Genomic DNA, 14,093 nt, shown 5'->3' on the forward strand with positions numbered 1-14,093 from the left:
TCCCATTCCCATTCATTGTCTCTTCTAATGACATGTAGGCTGTAGGTATAAAGAATAGAAAGTTGAATCATATTTTAAATTCAATTGTGTAACAAATATCCTGCAGTCTCACATGGGATTCCTTGGTGCAGAGATGTACAGGCAACTTTTACCAATAGTCTAAAATAAACAGGGGTTTGGTCATTGTTCTCCCAAAGCAGCTGTTGTAAGCTAACAATGACTTTTAATACTGTGCTGCTTTTGATAATTCTTTGCAGTTGCTGCGGGCTAAATCTTTGCTTATCTTCTGTCATAAAATATGAGTAACGAAAATTCTCTGATTTTCATTCCCCCAGATGATCAACAGTGATTTATCCTGTAAAACATTCTGCCTCAGCTAATTTGAAACACTCAGTTACAATCTTTAAGTGAGACGAGCGTTATAGTGTAGAAGCTTTCATACATCAAAGGATATGTGTTCTAAATCAGAGCCCACTCTTTTGTAAGACATTAAGAACAGCAATATTTCACTTAGAACAGTCTTGAGGAATAGGCTTTTTGATATCAAGGGGTAAGGTTCAAGTATTATTATTCCATGTAATATTTATTTCTGCTGTTGGGCCACATTTTGCAAGTATTAACATTAACATTGAGGAGGAATATAAAAATGGTTAATCTTTAAACTCCTAGAAGATATTCATGAACAAAAGCAAAATGGTTTCTTTGAGTGGATTCAGGAAGAAATAAATTTTTGTTTGTTTTCTTACCTGGCCCTGTGCAGCATCAATAAGGTGAGCTGAAACTGTTGGGATAGTCAAGCTAAAAACAAAAACACTGACAACACAAAAATGCTCCCAGTTTCATAAAATGAACCATGAGTTGAATTCTGCTAATTCACTGATAGAAAGGGGTCTTCAGTTCACCTAGAATTGTTGGTCTTCCTCAAATCCAGACTGTCAATGTGGTTCTTGTTTATGTTTGGAAATCCCACAGAGCTGATAGTTTGACTTTCTGTCATGCAATATGTGGGAACTGAAATAAAAACTTTGGAGACGAGGGACACCAACATGATCGACGTGCTTTTCTAGAACAGTGTTTTCCAATTTGTCTCTGATGGTTTCAGCAGTTCCTGCCATTCTAACCTGTCCAAAACAACCTGCAGTGATTTGTTGTGTAACTCTTACTTGTTTGACCCCTGGCTGAAGTTGTAATGCGCCCTCATGTCTGTTTTTCTAATTTATTTTTCTTTTTTTAATTTCAGACTTATCAATGAGTCTTTGCGGGACCAGTTGCTAGTTACCATACAGAAGACTTTCACATACACCCGAACCCAGGCACAGCACCTCTTCATTATCCTCATGGAGTGCATGAAGAAGAAGGAGCTGGTATGTTCACACTTTCTGTGGAGTTAAAGAGAGAGCTCAATGCATTGTTTTGACCAAGTCTTTCAGATGCCTGTTGAAGGATTTCACAAAACTGATCACTGTGATCCAGACTCTAAAAGAATATTATATCATGCTGACTTTTATTTCCCTTAATCTGTATTTTCTCATTTAAAGTGATTAAACCAACAGATCTGTTCCTTTTGTAAATTCCTCTACATTTCCTTTGACAGGACAAAATCCAGCTAGTAGAGTATGGGTGTTATTATTTTTCAGTCATCCTCAGGCATGCCATGATTAAAATTCTACCTCATTCAACTACAGAGAACCTCAGAAGGAACCATAGTTGTTTATCAGTCACTGGGATCATATTTTAAAGTTGCTGTACAGTTGCACAAGTATCACTAGGGCTATTATTTTATCATGGAGATGTGTGACAGGAAAACAGCTTGTCTCCAAGGCTTCTGTTCTGCAGCGGCAAGGCTATTCCTTTAATCCATACTTATACTTTCTTGAAGAACACACGATCTTTCAGCAATTTCTGGGACCTATATGAGGCTGCTTTTGCAGAGCATTTTTGAAGCAAAATCACACTGTAAAAAACTTGGGGTTCAATTCCAGGGATTTTGACTTCTTACAAACTGAATGAATAGACATGCTTCGATTTTGTAACTTAATCTTTCTTCTAAGCTTTGTTTTTGGTTCATATTGCAGCTTCCTGGAATTCCAGGCTGATGACAGTCTGCAACACTTTGCGTAGGGTAACACTCAGTTGTTTTACAGAATTTTTATTTTCTGAAACTCTTTGAGTTTTTTGTTACTTCATCCTCTGCAGTACCTTTTAATTTTAGTTGAAAATATGGCATAGAGTAATTAATACAACTGGAGGGGAATGGGGGAAAATGTTTAGCAGGTGATAAAAAATAAAGGCTGCCCTTCTAGATAGAGCTTTGCAAAAGAGAAGATATTTCTTTATATGGTTTACCTTGCCAAAAGAGCAGTGTTCTGTTCAGTAACCAGCACTTCATGCATCCATCAAAAAGTGGTCAGCCTTCCTCATGCATAAGTAATAATTTATATGTACCGCAATCACCTGGCATGTACCTTGGACAAGGGCAGAGAGGAGAGGATCTCAAGGACAACTTTTCAGGGAAGACACAACAGCAACACACAGTTCCACTAAGCCATTGCAATGTAGATGGTTGATGGAACTGGACATACAGCAGTCGCTGCTGCCTTCTTCCTCCCACAATCAGAATTCAAACTGCACAGCAGACTTTAAACACCCTTTAGCTATTCACAAACAGTGCAGCCCATAAGTACAGACTAGTAATACCCTCCCTAGGTGAACTGCATCAAGATAGAGAGGGTTTTTCTTTCTTCTTCTATTTTTTCCCTCCAAAATCTCCTTTGCATTAAAGATTCGCAGAAAAATTATTGTGCTACAGAGATACTTTTCCTATCCATTTATGATTGTCAAGACACACCATGATGTCCGTGGCACTTGTGTATGCTTTACATGTGTAGTACATATGTGCCTCAGCCTACGTTAATGTTGAATTTGTTGTAACATTTCTTACCAATGATTAGCAGAGAGAATCTCCTTATGGAAACAGCATTAATTCTTTTATGCCCATTTCTTGTAATGTAATAATAATAATAATAATAATAGTAGTAATAGTAATAATAACAATAATATAATGTGTACATATAGGACCTACTTGTGAACCAGTGTTATGCATGCAAACATAAAAAACATATTTAATGATAGAAGATGGAAGAAAGGAATGAGGAAGAGGGGGGAGAGAGAGGGAGACCAAACAGGAGGGAGCAAGGGAGGCAGGAAGACAGGAAGAAGGAAAGGCAGGGACATAGGAAGGAATGAAGAATAGAAAGTAGAGGCAGATTCTGGATCATTCCAGACATCTAAATCCAGAACAGGTTGTCAGGCTTTGAACAAACTCTGCTACTGCAAAGTTAACTGAAATTTTTGTCTGGAGTATTCACATCAAGATTTTTATTCCAGGCAAGGTTGTGCATTTGTTACAAGTTTCTTTGCAGATGTGTAACCTCTCTCACCGGTGACATTCTTTACCTATGCATCTTGTGAAGTGCTGTTAACCAGGAGATGGTTTACCCAGAATTAGGTGTTCTGAATTTTAATTTATACCACTAAGCCACCCATATGTAAAAAGACTGCATTAAAACAAGTGTTTCTTTCTGGTACCTCAGTTGTACTCAGAATATTAATTTTAACAGTGGTATGCTAGAAAGATTTTATGTCTGAGGTGTGGTTGCTAGGCTAATGGTGTCCTTCAAGACTCATAACCTTGTATATGAGTGTAAAAGAAAGACAATACTCTTAATGATGAAGATAACATTACCAGAGGATGTGGATGATCTTGGAGATGCAACGTATTCCCAGGAGTAAGTGGTGACTTCACTGGTTCTACAAAGCCAGATGTTCTATATTACACATCTGTCCCAGCTCTTGTCCTTCCTCAGGCTTCACCTTCTGATTTGCTTGTGCATAAGAGAAAACTCTCCTTGATGAATTGACTTCATCATTAGTCTGGTCTCCCCTCTCCCTAAAGAAACAAATAGAAGGCAGATGCAAAAGATTGTCTCAGAGAGCTCAGCAGCAGCCAAATTGATTGTGGCAGTTTTCCCTAAATTCATGGTCCATGTGCCTGACTGTCTGACTTTATGGCTGCTGAATTCATAGGGAATGAAGCAGACAGTGCAGGAGAGGCTTGTCATATTACAGTGTGCTGCTAAACAATTAACTGTGAACAGGGTACAGGCAGGAAGATGCTCTAATAGTGAAGTGCATAAATACAGATGAATCGCAGATGTGGAGAGGGAAAATAAAATGCAAGTTAATCTCTGGAAAGGAATAAAAAGCTGTCTTTGAAATAATTGTTCCTACTCTACTTCCTTAGAATGTGTAAAAAAACTGGCATCTCTTTTATGAATTTGACATAAGTGTGGTGGTCAGGGAAAAAGCATAATCATAACAAAAATTTCCTCCTTCCACAAAACAGCAGATGTTTCAAGTTTGTCATTTTTTACTTCACTGTTAACGGATGGTCTCTGAATTGTATGCCCAGGGAGCATCATTAATATGATGAGCAATGTTCCATTTATTTGATGAAGTGTAAGTTAATTTGTTGAATAAAATCTGAGTACACAAGCTGGATGATAAGGTGAGGCCATAGCAGAGGAGAGATTAAGACTGTTAGGTTGGCAAGACAGAGCAAATTCCATTTCTCAAGTTTTTATTGAATTGTAAACTTAGCTGTGTTGACACTGCAAACATCAGAGTTTATATTCAGAAATGTATTTGGAAAAAAGTGCTTAATGAAGTCTATGGTATAAAAATGTTTTTAAAATGAAGTAGACTATACAGGCCTGTATATATAACTCTAGATTACAAGGGTGGGACAGTGTTTTGTATATAATTCATAGAGATTCTCTGCTGTCACATTTACACAGAATTCTTAAAAAGATTATATCCATTTAGTAGAAAAGACATTTCCCATGAATCAGGATAGGTACAATCTTAGTACCTTAGTAATCGAAAAATGGCACATTACCACCAGCAGTAGACTGCGTACCACCTGGTGGTTAAGTTTGTTTTCTTATTACTACCATGACCATTTTCTGCTAAACTTGTTTCCTTGTATATTTGAAGGTTCAGTTACTACATTAAGCAAACTGATAGTGTCATTGCCTACCACTGCATTAGAAGAAGGTTTTCCAGAATGAAGAGCATATGGATGTTTGGCATAGTTTTGTGTGCATCCATGAATTCCTGGAACTCATTTCCACATACAGGCAACAGACACAATTTAATTAGTTCATTGCTGAAAGCGAACAACAAAATCCCCTTTCTATGTCATGTCAGCAAGTAATGGCTGTTTTTTACTTGCCTCTGCTTTTCTATGTGATTCCTGTACTTCAGTGTACGGTCACTGTGACAAACATAATGGCTGCTTGGGGACAGTGTAAACCTTACTTCCACTTTCTGTTGCTGAGTGTATATATAAGGTAATAGGTCGTTCCAGGTGACTTCTTGACTAATTAGCAACTCTGGTGCTGTCAGATTAAACAAAGCAGGTGCCATGCTGAAGTAGCTGGGTGCACTGAGCTAAAATCTGGACAACCTGCATTATGAAGGTGCTTGCTATTTATTGTGTTTTACTTTCAGAGATGGATCCAAATTGCCCAGAAATGCACAGTGCATGAGCAAGCTGTGTTGCAAGGGTACTATTCATACCCCAGTATTACTTAACTAATGCAGGGCTTTGACTTAGCTTATTGGTTACTTACCCAAAGTACTGGGAAGCTGTTGAGTGATTTAGCAGTTTCTTTTCTATTTGGACTATGAATAAGACTGATTCATCTCTGGTAATTTCAATTTTGTCTTAGTGAAAAGGCTGGAGCAAACCTGTCCATGTTTCTGGAAGGATTTATACTGGGAAGAGCTTGGCTTGATCATATACTGTCTGCAAAACACATTGTGCTTTTTAGCTGGATGTGCAGGCTCAGTGAATTTGCATGCTAATTGAACACCATCTGCAACTGTTTATTAGCATACTCATAGATCTGTTCTGAATTAATTGTTGGCTAAATCCGACTTTTAAGAATTTATCAGTGTATTGTCATTTCAATTATTTGGCCCTTCCCAAAGGTTAAAAAGTCCATTCAGATCCATTTTTTAAAGAAATTTTGCTTCAAAAACAAATAAATTATTTCAGCTAATATTTTTTAATGCTGATGGAATCTTTTTTGTAGAGGAAGCAGAAGAGGTCTTGATGACTTCTCAAACAGTAAAAATCATGTGTAGTTCCTCCTAGGAGTGTAGTTGCTGTGAACAGCATGTAATTTGGCAGTAGGCATCTGGAGCAGGAAAGCATCATGTAACTACTGGCCTGCTGGTTGCTGAAACTCTTGTCTATCCGTGGAAACACCCTGTAAGATTTCCAGCGTAAAGTCTACTGATCCTAATTAGTCTTCCGTGTCCAGATTTGCCAGTCCTCTTAAGCAGTGGCTGTAGCAACTCTCCTAATTTTGATGAAGGTTAACTCTCCTATCCAGTCAGTGCAAATCAATAGGATTAGCCTAGTACGTAGGCCCTATGTCTGCAAATAAGCATTAAGATGATGATTACAGGGTAGCCTTAAATTCTGTAAACCTTATTTGATTTCTTTTTGCTAAAGAGATAAAACCGTATTTTGTTTTTTCAGCTGCCAAGAAGTCAGGTGAAGTTAGCTGGGCTTTGCCATTGACTCCACAGAGAATGAAATCTAATCACAGAATCACAGAATCACAGAATCACAGGTTGGAAGGGACCTCAGGGATCATATAGTCCAACCTTTCTAGGACAAGCAGAGTCTAAACAAGATGGCCCAGCACCCTGTCCAGACGACTCTTGAAGGTGTCCAACGTAGCTGAGTCAGCCACTTCCCTGGGGAGATTATTCCAATGGTTGACTGTCCTCAGTATGAAAAATTTCCCTCTGGTGTCCAATGAGAATCTCCCCAAGAGCAATTTGTGTCCATTCCCCCTTGTCCTCTCCATGTGACTCCATGTAAAAAGGGAGTCTCCATCTTCATTGTAGCTACCCCTTAAGTACTGGTACATGGTGATGAGATCCCCTCTGAGCCTTCTTTTCTCAAGGCTGAACAAACCCAGTTCTTTCAGCCTATCCTCATATGGCAGGCTTCCCAATCCTTTGATCATCTTGGTGGCCCTTCTCTGGACCGCTTCCAGCCTGTCCACATCCTTTCTGTATAGGGGGGACCAGAACTGTACATAGTACTCCAGGTGTGGCCTGACAATCGCTGAGTAGAGTGGGATAATGACTGCTTTATCTCTGCTGGTGATGCCCTTTTTGATGCAACCCAGCGTCCTGTTGGCCTTCTTGGCTGCAGCAGCACACTGTTCGCCCATGTTGAGCTTCCTGTCCACCAGGACCCCCAGGTCCCTTTCGACAGAGCTGCTCTCCAGCCAGGTGGATCCCAGTCTGTGCTGCACTCCCAGATTATGTTCTCCTAGGTGCATGATCTTACACTTTTCCTTGCTGAACTTCATGAGATTCTTGTTAGCCCAATCCTCCAGCCTATCCAGATCTCCCTGCAGAGCAGCTCTCCCTTCTGGAGTGTCTACTTCCCCGCTCAACTTGATGTCATCCGCAGACTTCATCAGGCTACACTTGATGCCGGTATCCAGATCACTTATAAAGATGTTGAATAACATTGGGCCCAGTATCAATCCCTGGGGGACTCCGCTTGTGACAGGTTGCCACTTTGAAAAAGAGCTATTTACCACCACCCTTTGGGTGCGGCCTGTCAGCCAGTTCCCCACCCACTGCACAGACCACTTGTCTAGGCCATAACACATCAATTTCTTCAGGAGGAGACTATGGGGAACCTTATCAAAGGCCTAGGAGAAGTCCAGGTAGACAATGTCCACCACCCGCCCCATGTCAAGCAGGCAAGTCACTTTGTCATAGAAGGCCACCAGGTTTGCTAAGCACGATCTGCCTTTAGTGAAGCCATGTTGGCTTTTCCCAATCACGTGCTTCATTTGACTTCTGATGGCCCCCAGGAAGATTTGTTCCATAACTTTCCCAGGGATTGAAGTAAGGCTGATGGGCCTGTAGTTACCCGTATCCTCCCTCGAGCCCTTCTTGTAGATAAGGGTAACGTATGCCTTCCTCCAGTCCTCTGGGACATCCCCTGTTCTCCACGACTTCTCAAAGATTATGGAGAGCAGCCTTGTGATAATGTCAGCCAGCTCTCTCAACACCCTCGGGTAGATGGCATCAGGGAATAATCCTAGGACCAGGTTTTTTATTTCAATAACTCAAAGAACAAGTTCCACAAGCAAAGCAGGTGTATGCGTTTAAAAAAAATAAATAAATAAAGGCAGTTGTTGTACTACACTGAAGCCTTGGAAAGCTTTTAATTCTACCACCTGTTTTTCAGCTGCTGACGGGTGAGGTAGGGCTTCTGCTAACAGAAAGCACAAGAGTGTCACGCTTACCATTGAAGGAAAAGTGTGCAGTTTAGGCAGTTATTTGGACCATCCTGAACCTCTGCTGTGCTTCAGCACAAGTCTGCAAAGACCAGTATTCCTTTTGTTGCTTACATTCCGTAAGTAGACATTTTTTGGTTTATTTGGTGCATACTGCCTGCACAATTAGCACAGACTGAATCACCTAGTAGATACTAATTCAACTTAATACAAATCTCTTCTCTTACTGCATATTCTGTGATTAAAATTGCAGCTACAGAAATTAAATTTAGAATATTTGTTTTTCCTCTAAAAATCTAAGCTTGTGAAAATATCCATTATCCCATTTATACAATTAACAAGTAATTCTGGGAATTGCACACGGAATCATTATACAGTGCTGTCAATTGTCCCACCAATGAAAGTGAAGGCAAAACAGTACTGTGTGACACAGTAATTTCCACATGAGATAATACAGAACAATTTCTGCAATCAGGGAACTGGAAGGGTTCAGTGCAGTTTATAAACTCCACAGTACTGTTCAGACACCTTTCCTACTCCCTCACTCTGTTGTGTCTGGGGAGTTGTAATTTCTTTTGCCTTTCTTAGAAAATATAATTACTGTTTCTGTGCCTTCAGAGGGGGCATAGAGACCCGTTCATTACTGCTATAATATCTTAGTCATAGATGAGGAGCTCACTATATGAGATGCAGGTTATGTGTAGATAGAGCCATAACTGCAAATTTACTGTCTCATAGGAATATCTTACACTGAGTAGTGCCTTTTCCAAATATCACCTACTTAGTCTCACCAGCAAACCAGCTAGGAAACTAATGGTTTGTGGCTGGTTTTGCTGCTTGGTTTCTGTATGTTGTCATGACCTTGTTGTCAACCTAAATACAGAATAGACATATGCCTGCATTATCTATAGCAAAGCAACCTGGCCATCCACATACTGTCAGACTACTTGAAAATACGTTGCAAAGCAAAACTAGAAATTGAAGTTTAAGACGGAGCAAGAGTCCCCAGCTTTAATACCATTGGCACCCAACCAACTCACCATACTTCCTTCTAAGGTCAGCATTTTCAGTTCAGATTAGAAGACATATGTGTGCATATAAATCCTGCAGACAACATTGTTTAGCGCAGTGACTTGCAAGACATAATTTTTCACTATATACAGCAGTGGGAAAGACCAAACTGAATTTTTGCTCTCTTAATATAACATAATACTAGGTCTATCAACCTCAGTGATGAGCTTTTTGTATCACTCATGGCATTTTTATTGAACTTTGCCTTGAAACACAATTCAGTTTTACATTGCTTAGTATCTGTGAGCAAGAGATGGGTTACAGGTTAAATTATCTCATTGAAAGCCCAGAATGACATTAGTTTGCTTGGCTGGTTTTTACAGAAATTGTCCTACCCAGAACTGTTAGTTTAGCAGGAGAGCAGAGATATTGCAGATCCAAGGTTAGGTCTAAGACTGTGATTTGCTGCCAGTTCTTAGTTGCCCCGAATGACCTAATACAACTTCTGTGGGAACACCCACCCACATAAAGATGAGAGATAATTGAGACTCTAAATACAAAAAAAAAAAGCTCAAATGGTATGCACACAGGTCTTACTCAGAAAGTCAGACACACACATAGATAGAAGTTGATTCTAACCCCTCCAGTCAGTGACATGGATGCCTGCTCATCTGTTGCAAGAAGAGTGCTTTCTGGGAGAAATACCCATTTGATGGCATTACACGGCAGCTAACATGCCCTTTAAAAGCACTTTATTCAGACTTCTCCTCAGTATCTGCTGCAATCCATGCATGATTCTTACATCATCAGTGGATCAATATTTGTGGATAATAGACACTTTGGGACCAGTGGGGTTAATAAACTTCTGTATACTAGGTTTCAATTGATCTATTACTTGGGATTCAGATTTCAGAGCCTTCCAGGTGATAAAGCTTCATTATTTTGTTCATTCATGTTCCTTTCTACCTATTTAAGTCACTTTGTATTTGCAGAAGAAAATCTATAAAGGTAGTGTCTTGTCAATACCTCCAAGAACCCTCTCTACAGTAGAAGAGATGGGGGAGGTGAACTACATCACATTTACTCTACATTTCTTTCCTGAATCAGGGTGATGGAAGAGCTCAGATTACACCAGTGTGAATGAAAATGGCCATCTCATCACCCAAACCCATTTCTCGCTTTGTCACTGTTCTTAATCAGTCCAATGCTGCAAGTCTGCATGGAAACACATCTGTGTTTATCGTCACAGTCTGTTGATGTGCACAGCCCAGTGATTTTAAAGATGTCTGAATTCTGTTCCTCTGCTTATATGCTTTGTGACTCACAATTTATATTTCTCATGTTTCTTCACCTGTAAAATCAGGGACAGGTATTTCACTGCCTGAATAGAGTCATAAATGGCCTAATGTAACAACAGCATGAAACCATTTGTATAAGGGAAAAGGATTGTTTTCAAGGTTTTTACTTCCAAAACTTATTTTTGGTAATTCATTCCACTGGAAAATATACATATGCCATTCCAAAATATTGACAGTGCTATAAGGCTTAAAAAGTACGTGCGCATTATAAAATATAAACTTTTTTATGTGGGACAGACCTGTGAGATCTCCATAGCCTTTTCTTTTTGGTCATTAAGGGGTCGACACAGCTGTCTCAGTCTGGAACAAAAGCTGCCAATTATGGGGGAAGCCAAACATTTACAGTAATTTCTGTCAAATTATTTTCTGTGCACCTAGATGGCTCCTCAATTGCAGAATTGCTGGCTTTCTTGTCAGTGCTGATTTTTTTGTTTGTACCCTGCTTCTTACCAGGCAATGAGTCTATGGGAAATTTTTGGATCAAAGGAAAAAGTGAAGTGTTGCAGGGCTGCATCAATGCAGAAGGAGATGTAAAATCTAAAAACTTTGCAACCAACATTGGAACTTCTCCCCTCATATCTGCCCCTTCTTATTTCCTCATTTGGAATTTTCTTTCTTACTCTTCAGAACAACAGATCACTTAATTTAGGTTTTCCCTAAACATAATTCTCTCTAATCTTTCTATTCCTGAATTTCCTCTTATTTGGCCATCCCCTTTCTTCTACAGTATTATCCATTGACTCACCTGCTTACTTTGATCTTTGTTATGCCTCCACATCAAGCAGCTTCTCCTCTGAGTTAAACAGGATTATTCATTGCAAGAGAAAAGGAAATGCTTTCCTCTCTTATCTGAACCATTCTGAGGCTTTGCATACCTGACATCCTTTAATGTTTTGTTTTATCAAAATCATATTTCTCTTTTCAGGGTAATTTTCTTCTGAAGTATTCAGGTAGACCTAGCTAAATTATAAATGTCAACAGGTACTCTGGAATGAATTGCCCATTTTGCTGAACCAACCCATGCTCTCAAACAGGAGAGTTTCAGGTTATATTTGCAATTACATCTGCTTTTTGTAAAAAAGGGAAGGTTTTTCCTGACTTCTGTAACCAAGATGCATACAAACAATTTGTGTGTTTGTCAGAGGCAAGGCTTAAAGACATTTAAAAATTTTCTGGAGATAGCAGAAAAAAAAAATCACTTTAAATTAATTTTAAATCACCATATATTTTCTCCTGATGTCACAGTGAAATGATGGTGAGAAACAACTCCATCTCTAAAAGCATTCATAATTTGCAGTATTCTTAAGATGCTCTGAATACAGTATGTAAAGAGAGCACTCTTGGCTGCTTTCTCTGCTCTCATCACTGCTAGCCTGGTTTTTTCCTGGGTCTTCAGCTATCCATTGTCTAGTCATCAGGCATCATCAATCTGAGGTGTAGGGAATGGTTTTTCTTCTTCATCTCTCATCTCCTTCACGACAGAGGGTAAAATGTCATTCTGTGCAGGTGTGCACTGCATTCTCCCTGCTGATTTGGTGGTGTTTCCTCTCTCTCCAAACAAATACAAGCTAAGAGTCTGAATATATTTCAGCTTACTCTTCTTACTCTGAAGTGGTTGAGGTTAACCTTACTGTAAAGAAAGAAATGTTCACATGTAATTGAATAATTTAGAAATACTAAGTAGAGTCTGGTGCTGCAGAGCTATCCAAAATCAGTCCTGGGCCTTTATACTGGCCTTGAACAGAAGAAGCTCTTCCATCTCTGTGGATTTTTAAGAATAAGTCCTAGAAAAAAAAAAGTGGTGTGGTGAGAAGGAAGGACTCACTTTTTGGTGAGAAAAGGCATTAAAAGAGGAATTGAATATGCTGGTAGTTGGGAAGAATTTTTACATCTTGTGATTAATTTCACCAAATGCTGTTTTAAACTATTTGAAAACAGTTTTTTACCTTAATTCCATTCCTATGACCTGGCAAATTTGCAGTTAATGATGACCATGGCTGCTGACCTACCTATTGTTCTTCCTTCTCATTCTAGGAGTAAAATCAACTTTGTCCTTGTAGAGAACAAACCTGTTCACAGTGAAGCAGCTCACACTGATGAAGGTTTATAATTTATATATCCAGCTAGGCCTGAATACAGCAAACTCTGACACAGCTATGCTGGCTTATAGCTAACTCTGTAAAGCAAAAAAAAAACAAATTTTTGTGTCAAGGAATTTCCTATACGTCTGTATGACTTGCTCATCAGGGCACTAGAACGGCTTCTGCCTGTCTTCTGCACAAGTTCTGCACTCTCTACACATGATAGGTCTGCTTCACCCAGATTAGTAAGGGACAGAAATATTATTGAGGAACCAGGCAGGGGAATAAATTGTAAGAATTCAGAAATTTTGTGACTAAAACCTGTTACAACCTGCCTCTTGTCCTCCTGAGTATCTCAATGATCCTTCCACTTCAGGGGCTTCTCACCTATGACTTCATTTGCTTTCTGTTTGACCACATCTTATCTCCTCAGCACCTATCCTCTTCTTAGCTGGTCCTTTGATTTGACAGCTGCCATTAAGGAGACCACATCTGCATGTGGGCAGCTGTGATCTGTATTTCTAAGGTAACCCTGCATTCACATGCTTACAGAACTTGGAAAATGCTAAGTGGCAGTGTAATATCTGTGTCTCTTAGTGTGTGAATAATTTCTGAACGTCTTTTTGGTATTCACTGCTCTTGGGTAAGACAGTATTACCTGACATTGCCTAAATGCAATGCAGTCTCAGTGTGAAAGCAGGAAAACAACAGAATGCATCATGTTAGGTTAAACTGACCCTGCTGAGCCAGAAACTATGTAGAAGAAAGGGAAAGGGAAGGAAAATCTGTCAAACAAGAATGGAGCTGGTGCTAAAGAAAAAGCAGAGCTGTTTTAAAATTAGTGCTTTTGATAGAGTCTAGGTCAGATAATCTCTCCTGCTTCTTTCTCCCCCTTCCCCCTCACCCACGTTGCTTTCTATCCTGCTGCTTTTTCTTTTTCCATCTCTTTGCTTTTTTACTTGCTTTCTACCTGCCCTGCCTGAAAATTAGGTTTCTACCCTGCTGGACTGTAATTATTACTGGCAAGTGTCACAGTGCACTGCAATCATTGTGCTGGCAGAGCACGTCTGTTTTGGCTCAGTGATTTCCTAGCACATTTTCGTAGGAAGAATTTGGACACAGCTAGGGTTTTTCTCCTGGAAGTTAATCCTGTTCACATTAAGATACTTCAGTAAAATCCGCAGTGAGATAGAGGAACAATGTCTCCAGTTTGGGGCTGGGGGCTGAGGAGAGGCAGGAAG

The 14,093-nt window shown here is 39.6% G+C and overlaps 1 protein-coding gene across 1 annotated transcript in view; it reads left to right on the top strand.

Annotated features, from left to right (window-relative positions):
- Positions 1-14,093, top strand: part of TRPM3 (transient receptor potential cation channel subfamily M member 3) — a 154,160-nt gene that overhangs the window by 60,303 nt on the left and 79,764 nt on the right. The window contains exon 6 of the mRNA XM_064438346.1: positions 1,241-1,364. Within this exon, the coding sequence (XP_064294416.1) occupies positions 1,241-1,364 (124 nt within the window). The remainder of the gene's footprint in view (positions 1-1,240; positions 1,365-14,093) is intronic.

Source organism: Phalacrocorax carbo, chromosome Z, assembly GCF_963921805.1.
Source record: "Phalacrocorax carbo chromosome Z, bPhaCar2.1, whole genome shotgun sequence".
NCBI classification, from domain to species: Eukaryota; Metazoa; Chordata; class Aves; order Suliformes; family Phalacrocoracidae; genus Phalacrocorax; species Phalacrocorax carbo.